Source organism: Dromiciops gliroides, chromosome 1 (genome assembly GCF_019393635.1).
Source record: "Dromiciops gliroides isolate mDroGli1 chromosome 1, mDroGli1.pri, whole genome shotgun sequence".
In the NCBI taxonomy this organism is placed as follows: domain Eukaryota; kingdom Metazoa; phylum Chordata; class Mammalia; order Microbiotheria; family Microbiotheriidae; genus Dromiciops; species Dromiciops gliroides.
The window spans coordinates 98,853,992-98,878,246 of record NC_057861.1 but is presented as its reverse complement, the minus strand read 5'-3'; the positions used below and the strand labels follow the sequence as shown (position 1 = coordinate 98,878,246).

Genomic DNA, 24,255 nt, shown 5'->3' with positions numbered 1-24,255 from the left:
CATACAATAGACTCCCCAGTTACATAAGTCATTATGAAAGGTAACATGGCATGCTTCAGTAGACTTGGATAAACTCAGCTGAGCCCAGCTTCGGTGCTGGATGCTGTCACTTGCCAACCCTGTGTCCCAGGGTATGTCACTTAGCCTTTCTGGACCTTACTTGTCCCCTCATTCAAAAAGCCTCATGATAATTTTTGTACATACTTGACACATCTAAGTGTGAGAATCAAAGGAAGTAATGTTAGATAAAGGTCTTTGCCAACCTTAAAGACCCTGTTTACATATCAGATATCTTCATTATCATGTTGGGAGTGGAGAATTAACAAACCCTTATCAGGATAATTAACATTTGGATGAAAGTAAGTTCCTTTAGAGCAAGAATATTGTCTTTGATCTCTGCTCTAATTAGGAATCAGCAGAGTGCTCTATATAGCAGGGGCATTAAAATATTTTTTTAAAATGATCCCTGGAGCCTCTGTCAGAAAAAGTCAGATATTCAGGCAGCTTTTTTTTCTTTTTCCAACCAACTCCTACTCATGTCTAAATAATCTTCCAAGTCCTTTTTAAACATATACTTTTTGGATGGATATGTGATAAAAATTTCACATATATCATTGAATAACTCTTACCCCTGTAAGGAATTAATTGTGATTTGGGGTTTTCATAACCCTATCTTTGCTTCATTATGGTCAGACTAGAAAAAATATAAGCTTGAAAAGCCTAAGAGAAGATGGGTGTGTACTTTGGGAGATAATTGAACAAACAAGAGGAACTCTGACCACAGGGAACATTCATTGCACCCTGGTGGCTCCCTCACGCCCACGTGGGCCTGGCCAGATTATAATGGGGGCAGCCCATGTGGTTGTGCTTAGCCAATTAGAGACTCAGCATGACTAGGAACTGCACCTTCCTCTGGTAGAGACAGTTAGAGGCAGTTCGAGGCAGTTAGAGGAAGAGGAAAGTTGTTCTGAGGGAAACGGGGAAGGAAGGCAGACAGAGGAGCCGTTGGTGTTTTGACCTTCGGACCAAAACAGAAGAGACTGCAAAGCTAACTCTCCATAAAGCTATAGATTTCAAGTGGTGGTGAGTTTATGGTTTTTTGAGGCAAAGATAGCTCTTTGGAGCTCGCTGGGCTGGAGGCAGGTTTGGAGTGCCTGGGGCCTTTTTACCCCAGAGATTGAGATTTCCCAGTTCTATTAACCTCACTTGTGTTTTGAACTTGTTCCCATTAATAAACCTGTTTTGTTTTTTGAAAAAGGCTGTTTCCTTTCTTACCCCAATGCTAAGGCGAGCTGCCTACTTAACTCTTTCCATACTAAATTTGGCCCTTACACCCCAAACTTAATATGAATGATTAAATATTGCAGTAATTATTTTTTAAAGAACCTATGTATGTAGATAGACTTTAATCCTATACTGTTGACCTCTATCTAGATTTCATTCATTACCTATTGATAGCCATTCACTTATGAACACATAATAAATAAGTCAGAGCCGAGATTCAAATGCATGTTCTCTGATTGCAAATCCTGTGCCCCTTCTTGTATCATGCTTCTTGTCCATTGCATTCACTTTTTAAAATTTTATGTTATCTGGCTTTGTGTGGTATAACAATAATTAACATTTAGGTATTGTTTTATATTCATTTGATCCTCATGATAAACATCTGAAGTAGAGGTACTGCAGTTAATATTCCCATTTTATACCTGAAGAAACTGAAGTTTACATTAGATGATTCATCCAGGGTCATATTGCTTAAATACTAGAAATAGGATTCTCACCCAACTCTCTCTTACTCCCAAGTCTAGCATGTTATTCACTATACTACTTAGCCTTTTTTATGATAGGAATTCTTACCCCCCCATATATAGATAGATAGATAGATATATGCACATATATACATACATGTAGATAGATAGTTTTTATTTCCTAAAACCATAGCCTTTTCTACTATGCTTAATATATTATTCACTTTTCTTGAAAGACAGACAGTATTTGAGCATTGACACATAAAACTTAATTTCATTTTAGAGACAAATATAATCAACATGAGCATAATTTCAACATTCCATGTGATAAATTAAAAATTCACATTTTCATGAATGTAACAAATAGAGAACTGTTTAAATTGAAAATTAGTAATAGATTCTCTTGATAAAGTAAAGTAAGTTTTTAAAGGCTAAGAGAGAATTGTCTTTTACATGTCAGGTCTTTTTTCATCTTTATTAGGCACAGTATTCTCACCACGTGATCCAAGAGACCCTAGGACATCTCGATGCTCGAAAAAAAGATTCTCCACGTGTTCGAGCGGGGATTATCCAGGTTCTATTAGAATCAGTTGCCATTGCTGCTAAAGGATCTATAGGTAAGTAATATCAAAGGAAATATTTAGTTTACTCTTCCGTTTAATTAGTATATTTGTTGGATCAGCAGCATATGAAAAGGTTTTCTAAGAAGAGATTTGATCATGATGCTTTACTTTTTCCTTTGTAATATTGCCATCTGTACAGGGGCTAAAATTCTAGCTAACCTGTCTAAAAATCTATTGAGGGGTCACCATAAATTAGAAGCTTTAGCGAGAGTTTAGATTTTTAAGTATTTATTAAGGAGCATAGGAATTTGGTGGGGAGAAAGAGGCCAAGATGCCTTCATCTGTCTATCTTAGGGAGCCAGCATCTCTGCTCCACTCCACACGAGGTCCCAGGCGAAAGAGAGCCCTCTCGCCCCTTCCTCCTCTCAGAAGCCTCCTCTCCAACAGGAAATGGGGCTGTCCACACACACACACACACACACACACACACACACACACACACACACACCCCTCCAAGCTAATTGGTGGGCAGCTCTGATTGACAAGTCTAACAGGTGATTCTACAGAGACAAGTTCCTGGACACTGGCCGGCCAGCTTCTGGACGCTAAAGCCACGTCTTCCAAATCACATGCCTTTTCCTCATGGTGGAGCGTCCCTACAGTATCTCTCCAGTAGGGGGTGCCATACCAATTCTCACACCTTCAATATTTTAATGTTAAGTTGTTATGCCTTGAGTTCATTGCCTACACACACACACACACACACACACACACACACACACACACACACACACCCCACACACACTTTCTAATAGAAAATTTGAACAGTTAGTAATTTTTTGTTTGTTTCTAGTAAACTTATTATTGATGCATTCAATGGATCTCAAGCACATATTATATTGAAATCCCTCTAGGAACTTATAATATAGAACAAAAGATATCAAAATGTGACATAGGAGACACAAAGAATTACTATAAAATTTAGAAGTATGAAAATCATATGTTTTAGGGGACAGAAATAGTAGGAGAAGATTAGGGAATACTTCATGGAAAAGATTGCACCAAATCTGGGCTTTAGAAATGTAAGGAATTGGATGTGATTTGGGGTTTCTTCTTTGACGCCATCTTTGGCTGGGATTGGAGGCCCCAGCATGTGCCCGTGCGCAGTGGCCTTGAGCATCTGCATGTGCCTGGTCCAGTTATAATGAGGGAAGCCCCACCATGATGGGAAGCCAGTTGAGGACAGGTCAGGAGGTCTTCAGTGTGTGGAACTCGTCTCTGTAAAGACGCTTGTTCTGTCAATCAGGGCTGCCAGCCAATTAACTTGGAGCTGTGTGTGTGGTTGGCCCTGTTTCCTGTGGGAGAGGGGTCTTCTGGGAGAAAGAAGGGAGGAGAGTGCACTTTGGTATACCAGAAAGAGTGAGCAAGACAGTGATGTGGCGGACCTGCGGTCTGGACCGGGGAGCACTGCACAGCTGGTTCTCTTTGGGACTGTTGCTGATTTTAACTGGTGATGAGTTTGGGGGTTGTATTTTTTCCTTCCCCTATTCCCTTTTTCATTGTCCCTAGCTTTATTAACCTCACTTGTGTTTTAAATTTGTTCCCATTAATAAACCCTGTTTTGTTTTTTGAAAGATGTTATTAATCTCCTTTCTTACCCCAATATTGCAGCAAGCCACCCAATTAACTTTCCCCCATATGAAATTTTGGCCCTTACAGAAATTAGTTAAGAATTGTTGGAGATGACTGTCTTGGAGAGACAATTTGGTATGAGCAGAAGAACTAAGGTATAAAAGAATACGACATGTTCAGGGATCCACTTTGGCTATAACTTATCAGAGTAATGAACTATGAACCCGAGAAAGTTAGTGTAGGGACATCCTGGAGAGTCTTGAATATCAGGATAAGGAATTTGGATTTTATAGATAATGAAAAAATATGAAGAATTCTGCACTGGAGGTGCTATATTTGTGGGTGACAGCAAGATCCAGGGTATGACTGTCTTTGTGGCTGAGGTGGGGTGGAGGAATAGCTCCTGGGAAGTGACTGGATTAAAAAACTGAATATTTAGGTTACTTACAGGAGAATTGATATTTATGTTGAAAGCCCCTAGCATAAGGGCAAGAGAATAGGGAGAGAAAAATTATAATCTAGGTATTGAAGTCATTGAGGAGGGAAGAGAAGTGACCTGGAAGTCTATACATAGCAGCTACCAGGATTTTAATTGTGTGGTAGATATGAAGAGCGTAAACCTCAAAGGAAGAGAGGGAACTGAGTGAAGGAGGAATGAGGGGAACATGGAAGTGGCAGTAGGGAGCAAGGATTATTTCAATTCCCCTGCCTCGGCCACCGAACCTAGGAGAAGTAGGGAAGGTTCAGCCAGTGTTGAAAAGGGTGGCCAGGAAAGACTGTGCCATCAGGGGAAAATAGTGTTTCATTAAGAGCTAATAGATGGAAGGAGTGAAAGAGGAATAGATTTAAGATGAGGGAAAACTTCTTGCCTATGGAAGAGGTGTTCCAGAGGGCATAGGGGAATGGTTGAGTGGATTTAGGATGAAAATTTGGGATGGGAGGGTTGAAGGAGATGGAAAAGAGGAATTAGATGGTATGAGTTTGTGGAATGGGGTTTGGATGGTGATCTACAGGAGTTGAGAGTCACTGAGATAGGAAAGTTATGACCAGGTGTGAGAATGTTTATTGCTGAATAGAGGTGCCACTCCTCCACCCTCAACAAAGAGGTGTAGCAGGAGCTGGGAGGCCTAAAGTCAATGGAAGGGTTGTCTTTGCACTGGAGGTTGGTTCTCCACATCCCGGTTGGAGATTGGTCTGGTAGCAGGAAGTGGAAGGTGCCTTGTGCTGGTACAGATGGAAATAGTTGCTTTAGGGTTGATGGAAGATACCCATCTTGTCCTCAAACAGCCTTTCCTCAGGGGACATACTGTGCCCAAAAGGAGAAGGAAGACTCCGTATGTTTAGGAACCATTAGTCTGAGGTCCTCTCATCTGAGGAGATTGGTGATTAGGAAGTGGTAGACTCCTTGTGCAGATAGAAGACCCTTTCCATCTTCCTTTTGTGTCTTGTCTTTTCTCCCATTAGATTGTAATCTCCTTGAGGGCAGAGACTTTCTTGTTCTTATGTGTATGCCAGTACCTCGCACATAGTATGTACTTAATCATTGCTTATTGAATTAAATTATGTCGAGTTTAGTGGTCCCATTTCTATTTGAGTTCAACATCACCAGTCTTAAATACTACTTGAAAGTCACTTAATCTTGCCATAATACTAATAGGTTCTACTAGATCATGCTTAGTCTCAATTAGATATAGTTGGGGTTTTTTTCCCCCAGTCTTTTTATTTTTCTTTGACTTTTACCTAATACTTTACAACATAACTTTTTTCTACTCAGATCTTCTACCTTCTCTTTCCCATTCTGCCTCAGCAGAAGACGTTACTTACTACTTTACTATAATGTTAGTAAATGAATTCACCATTCATCATGATCTCCCTTTCCTATTCAACAACTCAAAACTCCCTTTTGTGGTCCCCCATTCTTCTGTCCTTTGTTCTAGTCTCTGTTGGAGATGTGCCTGTTCTTTTCCAAAGTCAAAATCTCTACTTGTGCTTTTAATTCCGTGACTACCATCTTCCTTGGAAGTTTATAGTCTTGATCATTCCCTTTTTTTACTTATTAGTTTTACTCATTATTACTATTATTAATTTTACTTATTATTCATAAAGAAATATTGATATCTCTTTAACTACTCATTGCTTCCTTACCAACTACAGAGGATAAAAAACAGTTTCATTTGACCTTGTTATTACATACTCAGACTATCATCTCCTCAGGCCATTGTCCCTTATCTCTCCATCCTTTCACTGTCAGCTTCTATACTGATCTAACCTTGATATTCCTATAAAACAGACCTAGCCAAATAGGTGTGTGACACAGTGGATAGAATGCCAGTCTTGGAGTCAGGAAGACCTGAAGTTTAAATCCATTCTCAGACACTAGCTGTGTGGCACTGGCACATCATTTCACCCTGTGTGTTTCAGCTTCCTTGTCTATAAAATGACCTGGAGAAGGAAATGGCAAAAAAAATTCCAGCATCTTTGCCAAGAAAACCTCAAATAGGAAAAGTCATGAAGGGTTGGACATGACTAATCAATCGACTAAACAACAACATCAACTGAATAACTATCATGCTTAAAAATCTTCACTGGTTTTGTATAAGATGACATACAAGTTCTTAAGGTTGGCATTTAAAGACCTTTTATAATCTGGCTTCCATCTGCCTTTCTACATTTATTTTGTATTTTTTACTTTTTCTCTTGTCTAATCAAACTACCATACTGGGCTGTTCTCCAGTCTAGACATTTTTTTCTCCTGTCTCCATCTTTGTATGCACTTTCTATTTACCTCTGCCTCTTAGAGTCACCACCTTCCTTTATAGATGTTGTCCTACAATATATTTTTCAAATAGATTTTCCTCATTTTCCCAATGAGTAAATTGCTTTTATACATATATATGTATTTACCTATCTCTATCCATGTTGTATCCCCACCCTCCCAAATAAAAAATAGGCTATTTAAAGTCAATTATTCTCTAGTTTTTATCATCGTATTCTCGCCCTCATCAATTCCCAGGAGAGTTTCTTGCACATAGTAGGCATATAATAAATTTTCTAGTCTTTTAAAATAAATTTTTATGGATGCTTTTTATATCATTTTGTTATTGTTGTTGTTGTTGTTGTTGGGTTTTTTGGGTTTTATGTTTGGTTTTTCTTTTTGGTTTTTTGCAGGGTAGTGATGGTTAAGTGACTTGCCCAGGGTCACAAAGCTAGTAAGTGTCAAGTGTCTGAGGCCAGATTTGAACTCAGGTTCTCCTGAATCCAGGGCCAGTGCTTTATCCATTGCACCACCTAGTTGCCCCTCTACGTCTTATTTCTTAATGTATCTTCTTCCTCCTGTCAGAAAACTATTCCTTATGTCGAAATATTATAAAAAAGAAAAAAAAACAATTCACTAAAACTAACCAACACATTAAAAAAGCCAAAAATTACATGCAGTGTTCCATATCTATCATCTTCCACCTGTGCAAAATTAAAAAAAAAAAAGGTAGGGTTGAATGGAGACTTACAAATGAGGAAAATAAAGCCTATTGAATTTGTTTCTTGCCCAGTCACATAGCTATTAAGCAGTATAATTGATATTTGAACCCTTGTCTTGTGACTTCTAAACCAAAGATTTTTCCATTGTAACACATTTCTTCCACAAGAACAACAGCACTGCATTTCTCCCACTAATTATCCAACTTTAGATATTTTCCTTCTATCAGTTCAGTTATGAACCCAGCTTTTCACTCTTGGACAAAAAGAGTGCTATCCAAAGTCATAGTATTGTAGAGGTCGGAGTCATCTGTGTTCACCTCATTTTACAGATGAGGAGACTAGGGCTCAGAGAGGATAAGTTGACTTGTCTAAGGTTACAAGGCAATAAATGTTATAGGTGAGTAACTCTCCAATTTTTTCCAATTAAAACCTTTGACAGGCTGACTTTGTCTACTTTTCTAGACAAAACTGGTCTTGCTGTTCCTTACATACAATGTTCCATCTCATCTTCTGTTACATTTGTACAGACTATTCATGAAACCCAGAAAGCACTGTCTCTCTTTTTTAAAATTATGAAACAATTTTATTATTCTCCAGTTACATGTAGAGATAGTCTTCAACATTTGTTTTTATAAGATTTTGTTAAGGGCTAAAATTCTAGCTAAACTGTCTAAAATATCTAATGAGTGGTCGCCAATAAAATATAAGCTTTAGCAAGAGTTAGACTTTTAAGCATTTATTAAGGAGAATAAGAATTTGGTAAAGAGAGAAAGAAAGGCCTACATTCATCTATCTATTAAAGGGAGAGAACATTCCTAGCTCTGCTCTCTGCCAGAGTCCCCAGGAAAGAGCGAGAGTCAGAGCGCCAGGCTCCCCACTTCTTCCTCCCACCAGCAAATGTCACTTCCTGACGCCAAAGAAAAGACTCCTGGTCTTGCCCTCAAAGACCTTCACTTCATGGTGGAGCTTTTCTACAGTAAGTCTCCAGCGAGGGGGCGTCATTCCAATCATTACAATTTCTAGTTTCAAATTTTTTTCCCTCCCTCCCCTCCTCCCCAAGACAGCAAGTAATCTGATATAAGTTATATATGTACAATAGCATTAAACATATTTCTGCATTAGTCATGTTATCATCACTGTGTATTTATTTTATTTGTGTCCTGAATTTACACATCTGTGGATATGTTATATCCTTTTACCATGAGTTCTTAAAGTAGGATCTATGAACATGGGTTTTGATTGTTTTTGTTTTATTATTGTTTTTCAGAACAGTTGGCTTCCTTTGTAATCCTGAGTATTTTATGTTTTAGAAAATACTATTCTAACAAGGGGACTGTCCCTAGACTTATTCAAACTGCTTAAGGAGTCCATGACACAAAGAAGGTTAAGAACCCTTACTCTAGGAAAACCTAGGATTCTTGAAAAACGGAAGTAATTCACTTTTGTGTTTGTTATTGCCAGCTCCCAGCACAGCGCTTGATACATATTGTTGTCATTTAATAAATGCTTTTTGATTCATTGATATACTCACTAACATGACGGAGAATTTGACTGAAGTTAGCTTTCTTTTTTCCTTCAGACAATTAATATTTTATGTACTTAGAATTTAGCCCAACATCTCTGAAGAGAAATGTGCAAAATGTTCTAATTTTTAAATAAGATCACAATATTGGAAAAGAACATCAATTCTTATATATGATGCTTTACAGGTCCCACAGTACTGGAAGTATTTAACACCTTATTGAAGCATTTACGGCTCAGTGTTGAATTTGAAGCTGGTGAAAGACGGGACTCTATGGGCAGTGTCACCGTAAGCACAAGCACCAAAGATAATGATGAGAAGATTGTCCAGAATGCTATTATTCAGACAATAGGTGAGTTAACTTTATTTTCAAATACTAATTATTTCCAAAGAAATATTTGTAATAAGCAAAGCTCTTAATGTATGAAACTTAACACAATGATTTTTGAAGAAAAAATGTTAGCTTAGGCTTCAGATATGTGCTTTTTCTATTTCTTTCTATTTCTTTATAGGCAAAGCAAGTAAAATGTTGATTTAAATAATTTTACATATATAATATTAAAATATTTTTTCATATTAAAATAATTAGTATATAAAATAGAAGTGTCAACAGCAGAGTCATATTCTCATTAGAAAAACTAAACTTTTTTTTTTTTTTTTGGTGAGGCAATTGGGGTTAAGTGACTTGCCCACAGTCACACAGCTAGTTAAGTGTCAAGTGTCTGAGGTCAGATTTGAACTCAGGTCCTCCTGAACCCAGCTGGTGCTCTATCCACTGCGCCACCTAACTGCCCCAAACTAAACTTTTTAAAGGTATTTCCAGATTGCTTAGGAGAATGAATAAATTTTCAAGGGATTACATATGGGCCATAATTTTTTCTTTTGATTGACATTGAGTTGCTAAATGTTTTCATATGATAACAGAGCACTTTGTAGACCAATAGCATTTGCTGATCCTTTAGATAATTGATAGTAGTCTGAAATATTATGTATACCTATATGTATATACACACATATGTAGGATTACCATTCATACGGAACATTTTCCTTAATTATACTAATAGCAAGCCACTTGCAATGTTTAATTAAAAATGAAGAAAAATTGACCAAAATTTTAGTGTTTTTTTTTCACTCTCTCCTTTATATTATCTCCCAAATGCTAGATTTGGTAACTTTAAGAGTAATATAGGTATTTTGCCATAGATAGATTAGGAGAGGAAGGAATAGTTTACCTCTCAGATTTATGGAAAGGAGAACAGTTTATGACCAAACAAGAGATAGAGAATATTATGAAATACAAAATGAATTATTTTGACTACGTTAACTTAAAAAAGTTTTTGTACAAACAGAAGCAATGCATCCAAAATTAGAAGGAAGGCAGAAAGCTGGGAAACAATTTTTATAGCCAGTGTTTCTGATAAAGACCTCATTTCTAAAATATATTGGGAACTAAATCAAATTTTTAATAATCTAAGTCATTACCCAATTAATAAATGGTTAAAGGATATGAAAAGGCAGTTTTCTGATGAAGAAATCAAAGCTATCTATTGCCATATGAAAAAGTGTTCTAAATCACCATTGATTAGTGAAATGCAAATTAAAACAACTCTGAGTTACCACCTGACACCTATCAGATTGGCTAATATGACAAAAGAAAAAAAGAACTGTGGATTCTGAATGCAGATTGAACCATACTGTTTCTACTTTTGTTTTTGTTTTTTCTTTTTTGAGATTTTTCCCTTTTGCTCTGATTCTTCTCTTATAACATGACTAATGCAGAAATATGTTTAATGTGATTGTACATATATAACCTATATCAGATTACTTGCTGTCTTGGGGAGGGGGGGAGGGAGGGGAGGAAGGGAGAAAAATTTGAAACTAGAAATCTTAGGAAAACAAATGATGAAAACCATCTCTACATGTAAACTAGAAAATATTAAAATGCTTTTATTATTTATATATATATGTAGTATAGTATAGGTATTTTGACACTCACTGTTTAATCACACCAGAAGGGTAAGCCTTGACTCATGGACAGTTAATGATATGCATAAAAATTGATGGTTCCAGGAAATGTCAGTAAATCAGTAAAGTCTGATTATTTGCTACAAATATTGAATCATAGACTGAGAAGGGACTTATGTGATCATTTAATCTAACTCAAAGATATGAGGTATTCAACCTGGCTTACTTCAGATCAGTCAATAAGTATTTAATCCCTACTATCTGCCTGTGTACTGGTTTGTTTGTGAAGAAATAAGGTATATATTTATGTATATGTAAAATAAATGTAAACAGGGAAAAAGGGTTGGGCACTAGGAGTTGGGGTGAAGATTGGGTATTAGGGTAAGCATTGTGTAGACTGTATTGTTTGAAGTGTAAGACATTCTGTGAGACAAAGGTTAGGAAAGTATGCATTTTATTTTATTTTATTTTATTTATTTTTGGTGGGGCAATGAGGGTTAAGTGATTGCCCAGGGTCACACAGCTAGTAAGTGTCAAGTGTCTGAGGCTGGATTTGAACTCAGGTCCTCCTGAATCCAGGGCTGGTGCTTTATCCACTGTGCCATCTAGCTGCCCAGAAAGTATGCATTTTAGAAATAATAGCTAGCTAGTGTAGAGGTACATAGTTGCGAGGTAGAATGCCATGTATTAAGAACAGAGAGAAGGCTTGTTTGACTGGACCATAGGATATAATGGAGATAGAAAGATAGGTTGGGGCCAGTATGTGAATGGTTTTAAAAGCCAAACAAAAGTTTCCTTTTTTTGGTGATTGATAGGGAGCCCTATGAGTTTATTGAGTAAGTGGGAAGTGACACAATCAGATTTTCATTTTTTTTTTTTTTGCAGGGCAGTAGGCGTTAAGTGACTTGCTCAGGGTCACACAGCTAGTAAGTGTTAAGTGTCTGAGGCTGGATTTGAACTCAGGTACTCCTGAATCCAGGGCCGGTGCTCTATCCACTGCGCCACCTAGCTGCCCCCTCACATTTTCATTTTAAGGCAAAATCACTTTGGCAGCTGTGTGGAGGATAGATAGATTGAAGTAAAGAGATACTTGAGGTATGGTCCCCAATTTGGGGACCATTACCTTAGACTATGTGAAGGATGATGACTATCTAAACTAACATGGTAATTATGTGAGTAGAGAAGAAAGGGATGAATGAGAGAGGTGCCGTCGGTAAAAGTAGCAAGATTTAGAAATTGATTGTCAGGTGAGAGATAATAAGGAGTTGTGGGTAACATTATAAATCTTAGATTAAAAGGATGGTGATGCCCTCAAAAGAGAAAAGGAAGTTTGATGGTGGACAGATGGATTTGAGGAGAAGGGTAATGAATTCTATTTTGGATCTATTGAATTTGAAATGATTCAGGGATTTAAAATGTTTCCTAGGCAGTTGGTGATGTGGGAGTAGAAATCAAGAGAGAGACCATGACTGGTTATGCCAGTTCTCAGCTGATATCCTCTCTCTTGGTCCCCTTTAATATTTCATTTGAAAGTAAGTCATTGGGGGCAGCTAGGTAGCACAATGGATAAAGCACTAGCCCTGGATTCAGGAGGACCTGAGTTCAAATCCAGCCTCAGACACTTGACACTTACTAGTTGTGTGACCCCGGGCAAGTCACTTAACCCTCATTGCCCCACAAAAAATAAAAAAAATAAAAATAAAAAAAAATATATATATATTGTATCAGTGAGATTCCCTCTACTTTATTCTGTATACATCATGTGTGTACAAGTTTTTTTCACTGAAATGTGAGCTCTTGAATGAGCCTTACGCTCATCAGAATTGGCTCAAGCTGGAAATAAGACACACTCGATTGGGTGGAGTAAAGTATCTAACCCTGTAGGAAAGCAGGAGGGGAAGGTATAAGGAGGGAGGGCAAAGTGGGGGAGAGGGCAGTCAGCAAATCCCTTTTGGGATAGAGTAAATATCATGGGAAGGGAATAGGATGGAGGGAAACAGTTAACAATACTAACTGTGAAAAGATTTTGAAGCAGAGACAAGAGGAATGTAAGGTGATGGTGATGGTGATGGTGATGGTGATGGTGATGGTGATGGTGATGGTGATGGTGATGCTGATGCTGATGCTGATGCTGATGCTGATGCTGATGCTGATGCTGATGCTGATGCTGATGCTGATGCTGATGCTGATGCTGGTGATGCTGATGCTGATGCTGATGCTGATGCTGATGCTGATGCTGATGCTGATGCTGATGCTGATGCTGATGCTGATGCTGATGCTCTTTAAAGGCAGGGGCCATTTTTGCCTTTCATTGTACCTTCAGCACTTAGTATAGTGCCTAGCACATATTAAGTACTTATTAAAAATACCTTAATTTTCTAGGAAAATTCCTTTTATATAAGTAGGCAGGAACTTACTAAATGTTGAACTGAATTGAATTTAGTTGACTAGGTCTTAATGTGATTTTGAAAAAGGACCGCTATAATAGTCACAATGAGTGTATTGTTTACTAATGAATGAAGTTGAGAAAATGTTTGATTCAGATATCTTTAAATTGTACTATAGAACAGAAGCATTTCCGGATATTAGAAATTTTAATAATTTAATTCCAGTTTTATGCATTCTTGAAAATAATGAAAATTCTCTCCTACTAATTTTTTTAAAATATTTTATAGGTTTTTTTGGGAGTAATTTACCAGATTATCAGAGATCAGAGATCATGATGTTCATTATGGGAAAAGTACCTGTTTTTGGAACTACCACCCATACTTTGGATACCAGTCAGCTTGGGTTTGTTATTTTTCTGTTTTCTCAGACTACCAATTTAAACTTAATTTTAGATTGATGGGCTTCTGAAGTAGAAGTATAAAGAAGAATAATCTTCATGTTTGTGCAGTACACTATATTCATTTTGTAAAATTTGTGTTATTTTAAAATTAGTCCATTTTAATTTTTTAAATAAGTTCATCAACTTTTTCTTTTCATTTTTACTTTCAATTTTGTTGATGTTTTGTTTTTACAATATAAACATTAACAAATTACCCTTTTTCAAAAGAGATCTCTTGTAACAAAGTAAAACAGTTAAGTAAAATTAATGATAGAAAAAGAAAGCAAGCCAATTTCTATTTTCAAATATGCATCAGCTTCTGTATTATGCTCACCAGTTTGGTTGCTTTAGTTAATATGTAGACCTAGAATGAGAACTTAAAGATCAACTACTTACTTTTGGTCTATTTTTTATTTCATTGACCTAATGTTGAGAAATCTCCCTCTACTAATATAGATCAGTGACTTTTTTATAACATAATTGTCTAAAGAGCATGGGGCTTTGGCTTTGAGAGATTAAGTGACTTACTTGCAGAGGATCACTTAGCTAGTATGTAAATATGTAGATATTTATCTACATCTGTATATCTACATGTTTAGTTATAGCTCCCTGGGAAGTAGGTACTATTGTTTTATAGATGAAGAAATTGAGAAATAAGTAAAATAACTTAGTAGTGTCACAGCTGGTAAATTTTTGAGGCAGGATTTGAACTCCGATCTTCCTGATGACCCCTTGTTCAATGTTTTCTTCATTGCACCACCTAGCTACTTGTTTGTGCACATATGTACAAACTTTGCTTATAGATATGGAATTATTCTCTTCTTCCAGGTTTGTGTCTTGAGGATACTGGCTCCATAATATTTCTTTTTTATCTTTGTTCTCTTTATGTGTACTCATTTTTCCATCCACAGATTTTGTGTTGGGCCAGACCTTGTTCACTTTCGGAAGGAATATAGTCCTTTATTATTGATTTGTATTATTCCAGGTCTTGGTAATGGATATAAGAGAGGCTGGCCAGTGGGCTACAATCAGGGCTCCTTAAACTTTTTCTACTTGTGACCCCTTTTTGCCTGAGAAATTTTTATGGAACCCTGGGTATATAGGTATATAAAATAGGTGTGCATAACCTTTTTCTGCTGCCAAACTTTTTGTGACCCCCAAATTCAGTTACATGACCCATTATGGGGTCACGATCCACAATTTAAGAAGCTTTGGGTTATATCAGGACTAACTTTTTGCCTGTGGGTATGTTATACAGCATGTGGAATACTGTTTTGTGGCAGGTCAAGCAGATCTTCATTCTGTGGTCTGATCCAGAACTTGGTCCTGTTCAATCCACCTTCTATAGTGCAACATAGCTGTAGGTTCCAGGTGTTCTTGGCTAGATCCAACTCTCTTTATCTCTGAAGCTACCTGAAGCTTCAGGCTCTAGGTTTCCTTGGATTGCTCCGTTTCCTGTGCTGGAAAAATTCCCCAAAGTACACTCCTGGGTTGCAAAATGCTCTTAGTGCAATTTCTTTGTTTTTTGTTTTGTTTTGTTTTATTTTTGAAGAAAATAATTTCTTGATTTAAGGCTCTTTTAAAAAAAAATTATTGATAGACTAATTGTGAGAAAATATGGCTGTTCTGTTGCTACTCACTCTTACATCTTGAGGAGAGTCTCCACTGCAAACCATTATTCTCTTCATTAACAGTATTTCCTAGGGGCAGCTAGGTGGTGCAGTGGATAGAGCACTGGCCCTGGACTCAGGAGTACCTGAGTTCAAATCCGGCCTCAGACACTTAACACTTACTAGCTGTGTGACCCTGGGCAAGTCACTTAACCCCAATTGCCTCACTAAAAAAAAAAAATTAATTTAACAGTATTTCCTGTGTCATTCTTGCTAAAATGCCACAACTTTACTTATTTTATTCATCACTTTATTACCTCTCTAGTCATGTCCATTTATATCCTTTGCATCAAATTTGAACTTCCTCTTTTTGATTGTCTTACTCTCTTTGTTGAGAGCATGTACAAAAAAGACTTGGGTACTAATATGCCTCATTTTCTTTAACCTTATAATATATAGGATGGGAATCATGGAGAAATTCTCTCTTTCACAAATAGGCTTGCCCATTTCCAGATGTGCAGCTAGAATTTGTCCAAGTGAAGTGAAAGCTTATTTTAGGGTTTAAAAAACCCAGCAACATCAAATTTAAGCAACTAAACCTATAATTTTTGAGTCTAGAAACAGTAAAGAGGGAAAAAAATTAAGCTAATTTTCTTGAATTTGTAACTGTTACCCAATAAGTTGAATTAAATCTATTTTTCTTAAGCTGACTTTTTGTTTTTGTTTTTAAATTTTAATGATTTTTTTAAAAGCAAAAGCTTTATTTCCTTTTAAATCTTGAGTCAAGCCTTTCTCTGTACATGAATAAATGTGCTACTATAGCTTAAACTCATATGTAAATAGGATACATTATATACATGTGAACATTGAATATACTATTTAGGATTATTGGATTATACATTTAGAGCTGGAAGAGACCTCAAAAAAATGATATAGAGCAATGCTTTAAAATTTTACTTCTGAGGAAAATGAGGCCTTTCAGAAAGATAGTTACTTGCCTGAGGTCACAGTGGGAGTAAGTAGAAGAGCCATCCTTTGAACCTCTGTCCTCTAACTTCAGAGTCAGCAGTCTTCCCATTGTATTTGATATTGAGAAGCATATACAAGTGTCTTTTTAAAGACTAGATATTTCAAGTCAAAGCCATTAGTAATGTGATTAATAATGGGTAAAGCAAATCTGGAATACTAAATTTAATACCTGGGAACTTTAAATTTTAGGGATTTGGGAACCAGACGGATTCAGATAATGTTGCTGAGATCTTTACTTATGGTAAGTTATTTGAGATATAAAGTGGAATGGGAGGGGAATGGTCAAATGATACGCGGGTAAAAAGATTTGATCTTTACAAGTCTTGTAGTTTCCTACATAGAATCATAGAATAGTAGAGCACAAAGTAATATTAAAGATCTAATTCAAATCTCTTAGTTTATAAATAAAGACATAATGATTTAAAAAGTTTAGCTGCTTAGCCCAAGATAACATTCTATTTATTCTTGTTTGGTGAAGAATCAGGAAAAAATGGCCTCCAAGACCTAATCTAGCAAAGTCAGGATCACAACCTAGAGTTGACAATCATCCTCTTATATTTAAATCAAGTTCTTTTTTTTTTAAATAATATTTCAAATCAAAAGAGTATATTACTTTAAATTGGTAAGTGAATGAATGTAGTGTTTGTAGTTTACCAGCCCAGGTAATTCATATATTAGTCATATTTCTTTCGTTATATATTAGAATATAATTTAAATTCACTTGAAAATTGTTTAAAAGCAGATTAAGAAAATGAGATACCAAGAAACAGATTGTAGGTAATCATCATTTGGTATTTCTAAAAAATAAGACCCTCAGTTAAGTGAAAAATTTCTGCAGTGGAAAGAAAGTGTTTTTAATTCAATAAATATTTATTGTTCTTAACCCAGGTATTCATTGTTATATTAATTCTTCATCTGGAAGTAAAGACATCCTTAATCTGAGTCCTTTAAAAGTATTGGATGTTTTGTCTGTTTCCTGTTCTTTTTACTCTGTGTATAGGCTCTTACTTAATACTAGGATCCTCCAGAAGCCACAGAAAGTGGTTGAGGAGTCCTGGGATAGATGGAACTCTTAAGTGGAAGAACCTTAAGAAGTCTAGATATCAGGACTGTACTACTCCCCAGTAGGGAGCTTTCTTCCCTGATCAGTGGGGAGGGGTAGGACTTTGGGGTGGTTGAAGATAGAGAATGGATAGAACTCCTAAGGAGTAAAGTGGAGGAAAGTCATTGTATATCTGCCTTCTTAGCCCAGTGTATTAATTATTCATTATGACCCTTAAGAATGAATCTATTATGAGTCATAAGAACTGCACCAGTTCTGAAAAGGAATCAATCCAGTGAGATTTCCCGTGTTCTTAATGTTAACACTTTTTTGGGGGGCCAGTATATTAAGGACCTATGTGCCACTGTGGTATTTGCCCTGGCAATTTATAATCTTATAGAATTGTTTAAGATTAGAGAAATGAAATGTGTTGTCCATGGTCACACAGTAAAGATCAGAGAGGGAACTTGAACATATGTCTTCTTCCCTTCTGGGTGTGCAGTCAGTCTACTGTATTATGCTGTTTCCTTATTTCAATGTCCATGTGTTCACTTAGGTGAATACAAATTTAAAACTGATGTCTTAAGTCTTTAAATAATTATTTAATGAATTCAACAAAAGTGAGCATATGGGCAAGGAATTAACAAATCAACTGTCGAGTCAGAAAGGAGCCCTGTTTTTCTTTTTAATGTAATAGTCATGCTACTAATTAATTAATATGCTGGCCTATATTGTGAGTAGACATCTAGTTCCCTCTCTATTTCAGAATGAAATTATGGAAAGTAAAAAGTCTAGCACAATGTTGGCATTGACATATTATAAGACTACATTTAACAGTGAATTCACTGTTTATATATTTTTATATATAATATATATTATATATAATTCACTGTTTATATATTTTTGTAAATTTTTAGTGCAGAATCAGAAAAAAATGGATTAGTAAGCCATAGTCTATATATTTCCCCATGTTTATCTAAAGTATTAGGAGTATATGATACTTAAAATTTATTCTGTATATTTTTGCAACGAGAAGAAAAAAGTTGTTGACCATTTAAATTTGTATTTTGGGTCCATAGTATAAAGAACTGCTTCTATAGTCATTCTTTTCTATTGATAAAATACCCACTTTACTGGATGCATTTAAAGAATTTTGATATTTAAAACCTCTGCATTCAGTGTATATCTTAGATACACACTGAAATATAAATTAGTTAACTTGTATATAGTATAACAGTTTTTGGAATACCAGTTTTCAAAATGAGCAAGAAGATGTAATTTTCCTTAAATACTTGCTTTGAAAAAAGTGAGATGAGGTGCACATAATTCAGTTTGCAATTATTATCCTTATTGTGTGGTCTATCTCTTTATTTTTTGCAAATGAATGTTCATTTTCATTACACTATGTAAGGATGATAACTATTTTGATTATAGTAAAGTTCTTTTTAAGTTTCAATAATTATGTTTTCTCATTTGGTAAATTCTAATTTATGCCTTTATTTCTGTTTCCCTCAGATGTTATATATATTTATGGGTCTTTGAAAGAACAACTAGGAACTTTAAAAAGGGTTTTGAAAAAGAGAAAAATTTAGTAATAATGGTGTATATTTATATTAATTATTCTTAGGTAACATCTGGATACAAAGCTAAGACCATTGTTACTGCACTGCCTGCCCCATTTCTTGATCCATTACTATCTCCATCTCTCATGGAAGACTGTGAACTGAGACAGCTAGTTCTGGAAATATTGCATAACCTAATTGATCGACATGACAATCGGGCCAAACTTCGAGGAATCAGGTAATCTCACTTTAAAATTGGTTTAATTAATGTATTTTCTACATTATTTAAAATTTGTAAGATTGGAACCTCTTTGGGGTCTAGATGGGGTCAATATCTACCATTTTGGGTAGATTTTAGGGGTTCTATGAACTTGGAGGGAAAAACAATTACATCTTTATTTTAATTAATCTTTGGTTTCCATTGTGATCTTATATATTTTATTTTGTGTATCTAAAAACAATCTAAGGAGTCCATAGACTTTAACAAATTTTGCCAAAGGAGTTTATGACAGAAAATTTCAAGATTCCCTCCTAATAGACCCTACAGGTTTCAAAAAATATAACCTGTCTTTCATTTAGTTGAGATATAATGTTTTCACAGTAATGAAATGCTTTAAATTAGGCAATGGTCTTTACACACATTATCTTATTAGAGCTTTACCACACCCTTGAAGTATATACAGTTAGTATTATCCCCATTTTACAAATGGAGAAACTGAGATTTAGATAAGTTAAATGATATCTACCACTGCTGGTACGTCAGAATTGAGATTTGAACCTCCAACATTCTATTCACTACACCAGTCTGCCTTTAGTTGTTCATGCATTTTAAGATGGATGTATTCCCTAGAGATAGAACCATTTCTTATTTCATCAATAATGTCTTTGAGTAGCTACTAGCTTAAACACATAATCACAATCTAATTTTTGCTTTTACCAAAGTCTGGTTTTACTTTGAAAATGATAATGGTCTTATGATTAAGTTAATACTATTTTTGTGGTTCCTGTCATGAAAATTGAGTGGAATACTATTATTAAACATAGGCATAATTGAAATGGAAATTGATATAAAAATGTTGAAATAGTATTTCTTCAGCATATTTTCACAGCTGTTTTCTCACTTGTGACATTTTGATATAATTAAATATGTCATACTGTTTTTCATTAAAATATCTATCTATTCCTTGTTGCCATAGAATCATACCAGATGTAGGTGACCTTAAGATAAAAAGAGAGAAAATTTCCAGACAAGATTCAAGTTTCATGAAAAAGGTGAGAACTTTTATTATGGACTGGTATATAAATTAAGTCATAAATATCTATTTCAGTCAGTTCCATATTAATATAAAAATAAAATCTTAGCGTTGGAAGGTGCCACAGAGGTCATGTAGTCCAACTTTTTGTCCAATATATGAATCTCATATGTAGTATTATTGATTGGTGTTAATTTCCCCCCTGCTTGAATAGTTAAAAATTAGAATTTGCTATCTCACAAAGCCATTACATTTTTAGATAACTGTAATGGTTAGAAAAGTTTTCTATATATCTAACAATGATCTGCCTCCCTTTTGTTTGTCTTCTGCCCACTGCAGCTATTCAAATTATTTCAGCCCTTTTCTACTTGTAGCCCTTAAAATGACAGTCATGTTTCTCATATAGTCTTCTCCAGGCTGAACATTTTGAGTTCAGTTGTTCGTTTTATTTTTAGGGGAAATTTCTAACAAGGCTTTATCAGAGGTTAACATGTAGTTAATGTGTTGTGTTTTTCCCCTTTATAATTTTACTTGTCCTTGGTTAAATTTTTTTTTCTTTTTAACAAAAAATAACAAAGAAGAAGAAATAAATGTGACATGGAGCTTTTTTATTTTTTCTCCTTTTTAGTAGTTACTTTAGGAGTCCTTAAGTCCTTCTTATAGTACTTGTATTCTACAGCTACCTGTCCAGGGGTTCATCATTTGATCAGTTCCTGTTTTTGACTATTCATAGCAACTAAGTAACAGTCTTTTGAATGAACTGAGACTGAAATTTGGGGAAGATGGGGTGTGGTTAGTCGATCAGTAAACATTTCTTGTTGTCAGTTGTGTCTTATTCTGTGACCTATAGACCATAATATGTCAAGCCCCCTTGTGTTCTCTACTATCTCCTAAAGTCTGTCCAAACTCATGTATTTTTTTTTTCATGACATTGTCTGTACATCCTCGTCCTCTGCCATCCTCTTTTCCTTTTACCTTCAATCTTTCCTAACATCAGTCTTTTCCAAGGAGGCCTGTTTTCTCCTTATGTGCCCAAAGTATTTAAGCATTGGTTTCAGTATTTGACCTTCAGGTGAAAAGCCTGAATTAATTTAGTTAACTATTGAATAATTTGATCTTGCTGTCCAGGGGACTCTCAAGTCTTCTCCAGCACCACAATTCCAAAGCTTCAGTTCTGTAGCACTTGGCTTTCCTCATAATTCAAATCTCACAACCATATTGGAAAAAACATAGCTTTGACTTTATGGACCTTTGTCGTCAAGATGGTGGTTCTTTTTTTAGTGGTCTATCCAAATTTGCCATCGCTTTCCTCCCAAGGAGCAAGCATCGTTTAATTTCATGACTGCAGTCACCATCTGCAGTGATCTTGGAATTCAAGAATATAAAATCTAACACTGTTTCCATTTCTTCTCCCTCTATTTGCCAAGAAGTGATGGGACCAGTTCCCAATATCTAAGGTTTTGTTTTTGGTTTTTTGGTTTTATTTTTATGTTAAACTTCAAGCCCACTTTTATACTCTCCTCTTTCACCATCAAAAGGTCTCTTAATTCCTTTTTCTGACATCAGAATGGTATCATCTGCATATTTAAGATGATCGTTATTTCTTCCAGCAACCTTAATTCCACCTTTTGATTCATCCATCCTGACATTTCACATGATGTAGTCTCCATATAGGATAAATAAGGAAGGTGACACTGTACAAACCTTGTCATACTCCTTTTCCAGTCATAAAGCAATCAGTTTTTCCATGTTCGGTTCTAGGACAAAAACCCATTATGTGACAAAAACTACTGGGAAAAGCTGAAAACAGTATGGCAGAAACTAGGTATAGACCAACATTTCAAACTGTATACCAAGATAAGGTAAAATGAGTACATGGTTTACACATAAAGGATGCTAACCATAGGCAGCTTTGGAGAACATGGAATAGTTTACCTGTCAGATATATGGAGGACGGAAAAATTTATGACTAAACAAGAGATAGAGAGCATCACAAGCTATAAAATCGGTCATTTTGATTATGTTAAATTAAAATGCTTTTGCAGAAATAAAATCAATGTAACCAAAATTAGAAGAAATGAAAACGGGGGAGTTTTACAGCAAGTATCTCTGATTGAAGCCTTATTTCTTTTCTTTTTTTTTTCTTTTTTTTCTTTTTTGCCGGGCCATTGGGGTCAAATGACTTGCCCAGGGTCACACAGCTAGTAAGTGTTAAGTGTCTGAGGCCGAATTTGAACCCGGGTCCTTCTGAATCCAGGGCTGGTGCTCTATCCACTGTGCCACCTACCTGCCCCAAAGCCTTATTTCTTAAATAAAGAATACAAGTTATTCCCCAATTGATAAATCGTCAAAAGACATGAACACAGTTTTCAGACAAAGAAGTCAAAAGTTACCTTTGATTTCATATAAATTATCTGTGAAATTACATGTGAAAATGCTCTAAATCAGTACTGATTAGAGAAAAGTAAACTAAAATAACTGAGATATCACCTTGTACCTCTCAGATTGGCTACTGTGACAAATAAAAGGAAAAATGATAAATTTTGGAGGGGATGTGGGGAAAAATCAAACACATACATTTTTGGTGGAGTTGTGAACTGATCCAAGCATTCTATAGAACAATTTTGAACTATGCCCAAAGGGCTATAAAACTGCATACCCTTTGATCTAGCAATACCACTCACTGCTAGGTCTGTGTCCCAGAGAGATCAAAAAAAGGGAAAAGCCCTTATTTATGCAAAAATATTAATAGGAGTACATTTTTGGTAGATAAGAATTGGAAATTGAAGGGATGCCCAATGATTGGGGAATGGCTAAACAAGTTGTGGTATATGAATGTAATGGAATTTTTTTGTGGTATAAGAAATGACAAGTTATATGAGTGTAATTTAAGATTCTAAATGTGGATTCTAATCTGTTCCCCCAGTTTTGGGGGAAACTGACTAAAATCACTGATAAAACGAGTTTAGGTTTTTAAGGGTTTATTGAAAAATAGAAAGAAAAAGATTGAGAACAGAATTCCAACAGCCTGGCATTCCTATCTTTCCTCAAATTTCCTGTGAAGTTCTCTGCCACCACCACCACCATCAAGTCAGGAACCCCCAAAAAGAGCAAGAGCTCTCTATGCAGGCCCTCTTTCCTCCTTCCTGTCTCCTCCCAGAAAATAGGAGGCTCCTCAAGTTGGTTGGCTGGTAGCCTTGATAGACAGCACCCATGAGCAAACGTCACTTCCTGACGCCAAGGAAAAGCCACATGGCCTTGCCCTCTGAGGCATTTTCCTCATGGCGGAGCTTTCCCACAGCAAGTCTCCAGTAGGTGGCATCATTCCAATCATTACATATGATATCAGAAAAACATGGAAAGACTTACATGAATTGATACAAAGTGAAGTGAGCTAAACCAGGAGAACATTATATACAGTAATATTGTACAATGAAGAACTGTGAATGTCTTAGCTATTCTCAGCAAAACAGTGATCCAAGACAGTCCCAAAGGACTCATGATGGAAAATGCTATCTTCCTTCAGGAATATCTGATAATTGTCTGAATACAGAATAAAGCATACTATTTTTCACTTTCTTTCCTCTCTCTCTCTCTCTCTCTCTCTCTCTCTTTCTCTCTCTCTTCTCACTCTCTTTCTCAATATGGTAATGTTTTACATGATTGCACAGGTATAACCAAATTGCTTACCATCTCAGGAAGGGGATATAGAAAGGTGGAAGGGTTAGAATTTGGAACTCCAAATTTAAAGCAAAATGAAACAAAAAAAAACCAAATGAACATTAAAAATTGTTAACACAGGCAATTGGCCAGAAAATAAAATATTTTAAAATAATTAATAAAAATTATCTGAGATTTTTTAAAAGGATGTATAAGTGTAAGTATAAAGGAAGTATAAGTATTTTCATTCAGAATTTCTTTTTTTAATTTATAGTATGACTTGCTCCCACTAAATATATTTTTAGGATTTTTTTTTTTTGGTGGGGCAAAGAGGGTTAAATGACTTGCCCAGGGTCACACAGCTA

The 24,255-nt window shown here is 35.7% G+C and overlaps 1 protein-coding gene across 5 annotated transcripts in view; it reads left to right on the top strand.

Moving 5' to 3' along the window:
- EFR3A (EFR3 homolog A) overlaps positions 1-24,255 on the top strand; it is a 150,983-nt gene that overhangs the window by 87,090 nt on the left and 39,638 nt on the right. For all 5 annotated transcript variants that reach the window (XM_043967149.1, XM_043967157.1, XM_043967141.1 and 2 more), the window contains 6 exons: positions 2,230-2,365; positions 9,130-9,294; positions 13,583-13,697; positions 16,563-16,614; positions 19,043-19,215; positions 20,174-20,249. In XM_043967149.1, coding sequence (XP_043823084.1) covers positions 2,230-2,365; positions 9,130-9,294; positions 13,583-13,697; positions 16,563-16,614; positions 19,043-19,215; positions 20,174-20,249 — 717 coding nt within the window. The remainder of the gene's footprint in view (positions 1-2,229; positions 2,366-9,129; positions 9,295-13,582; positions 13,698-16,562; positions 16,615-19,042; positions 19,216-20,173; positions 20,250-24,255) is intronic.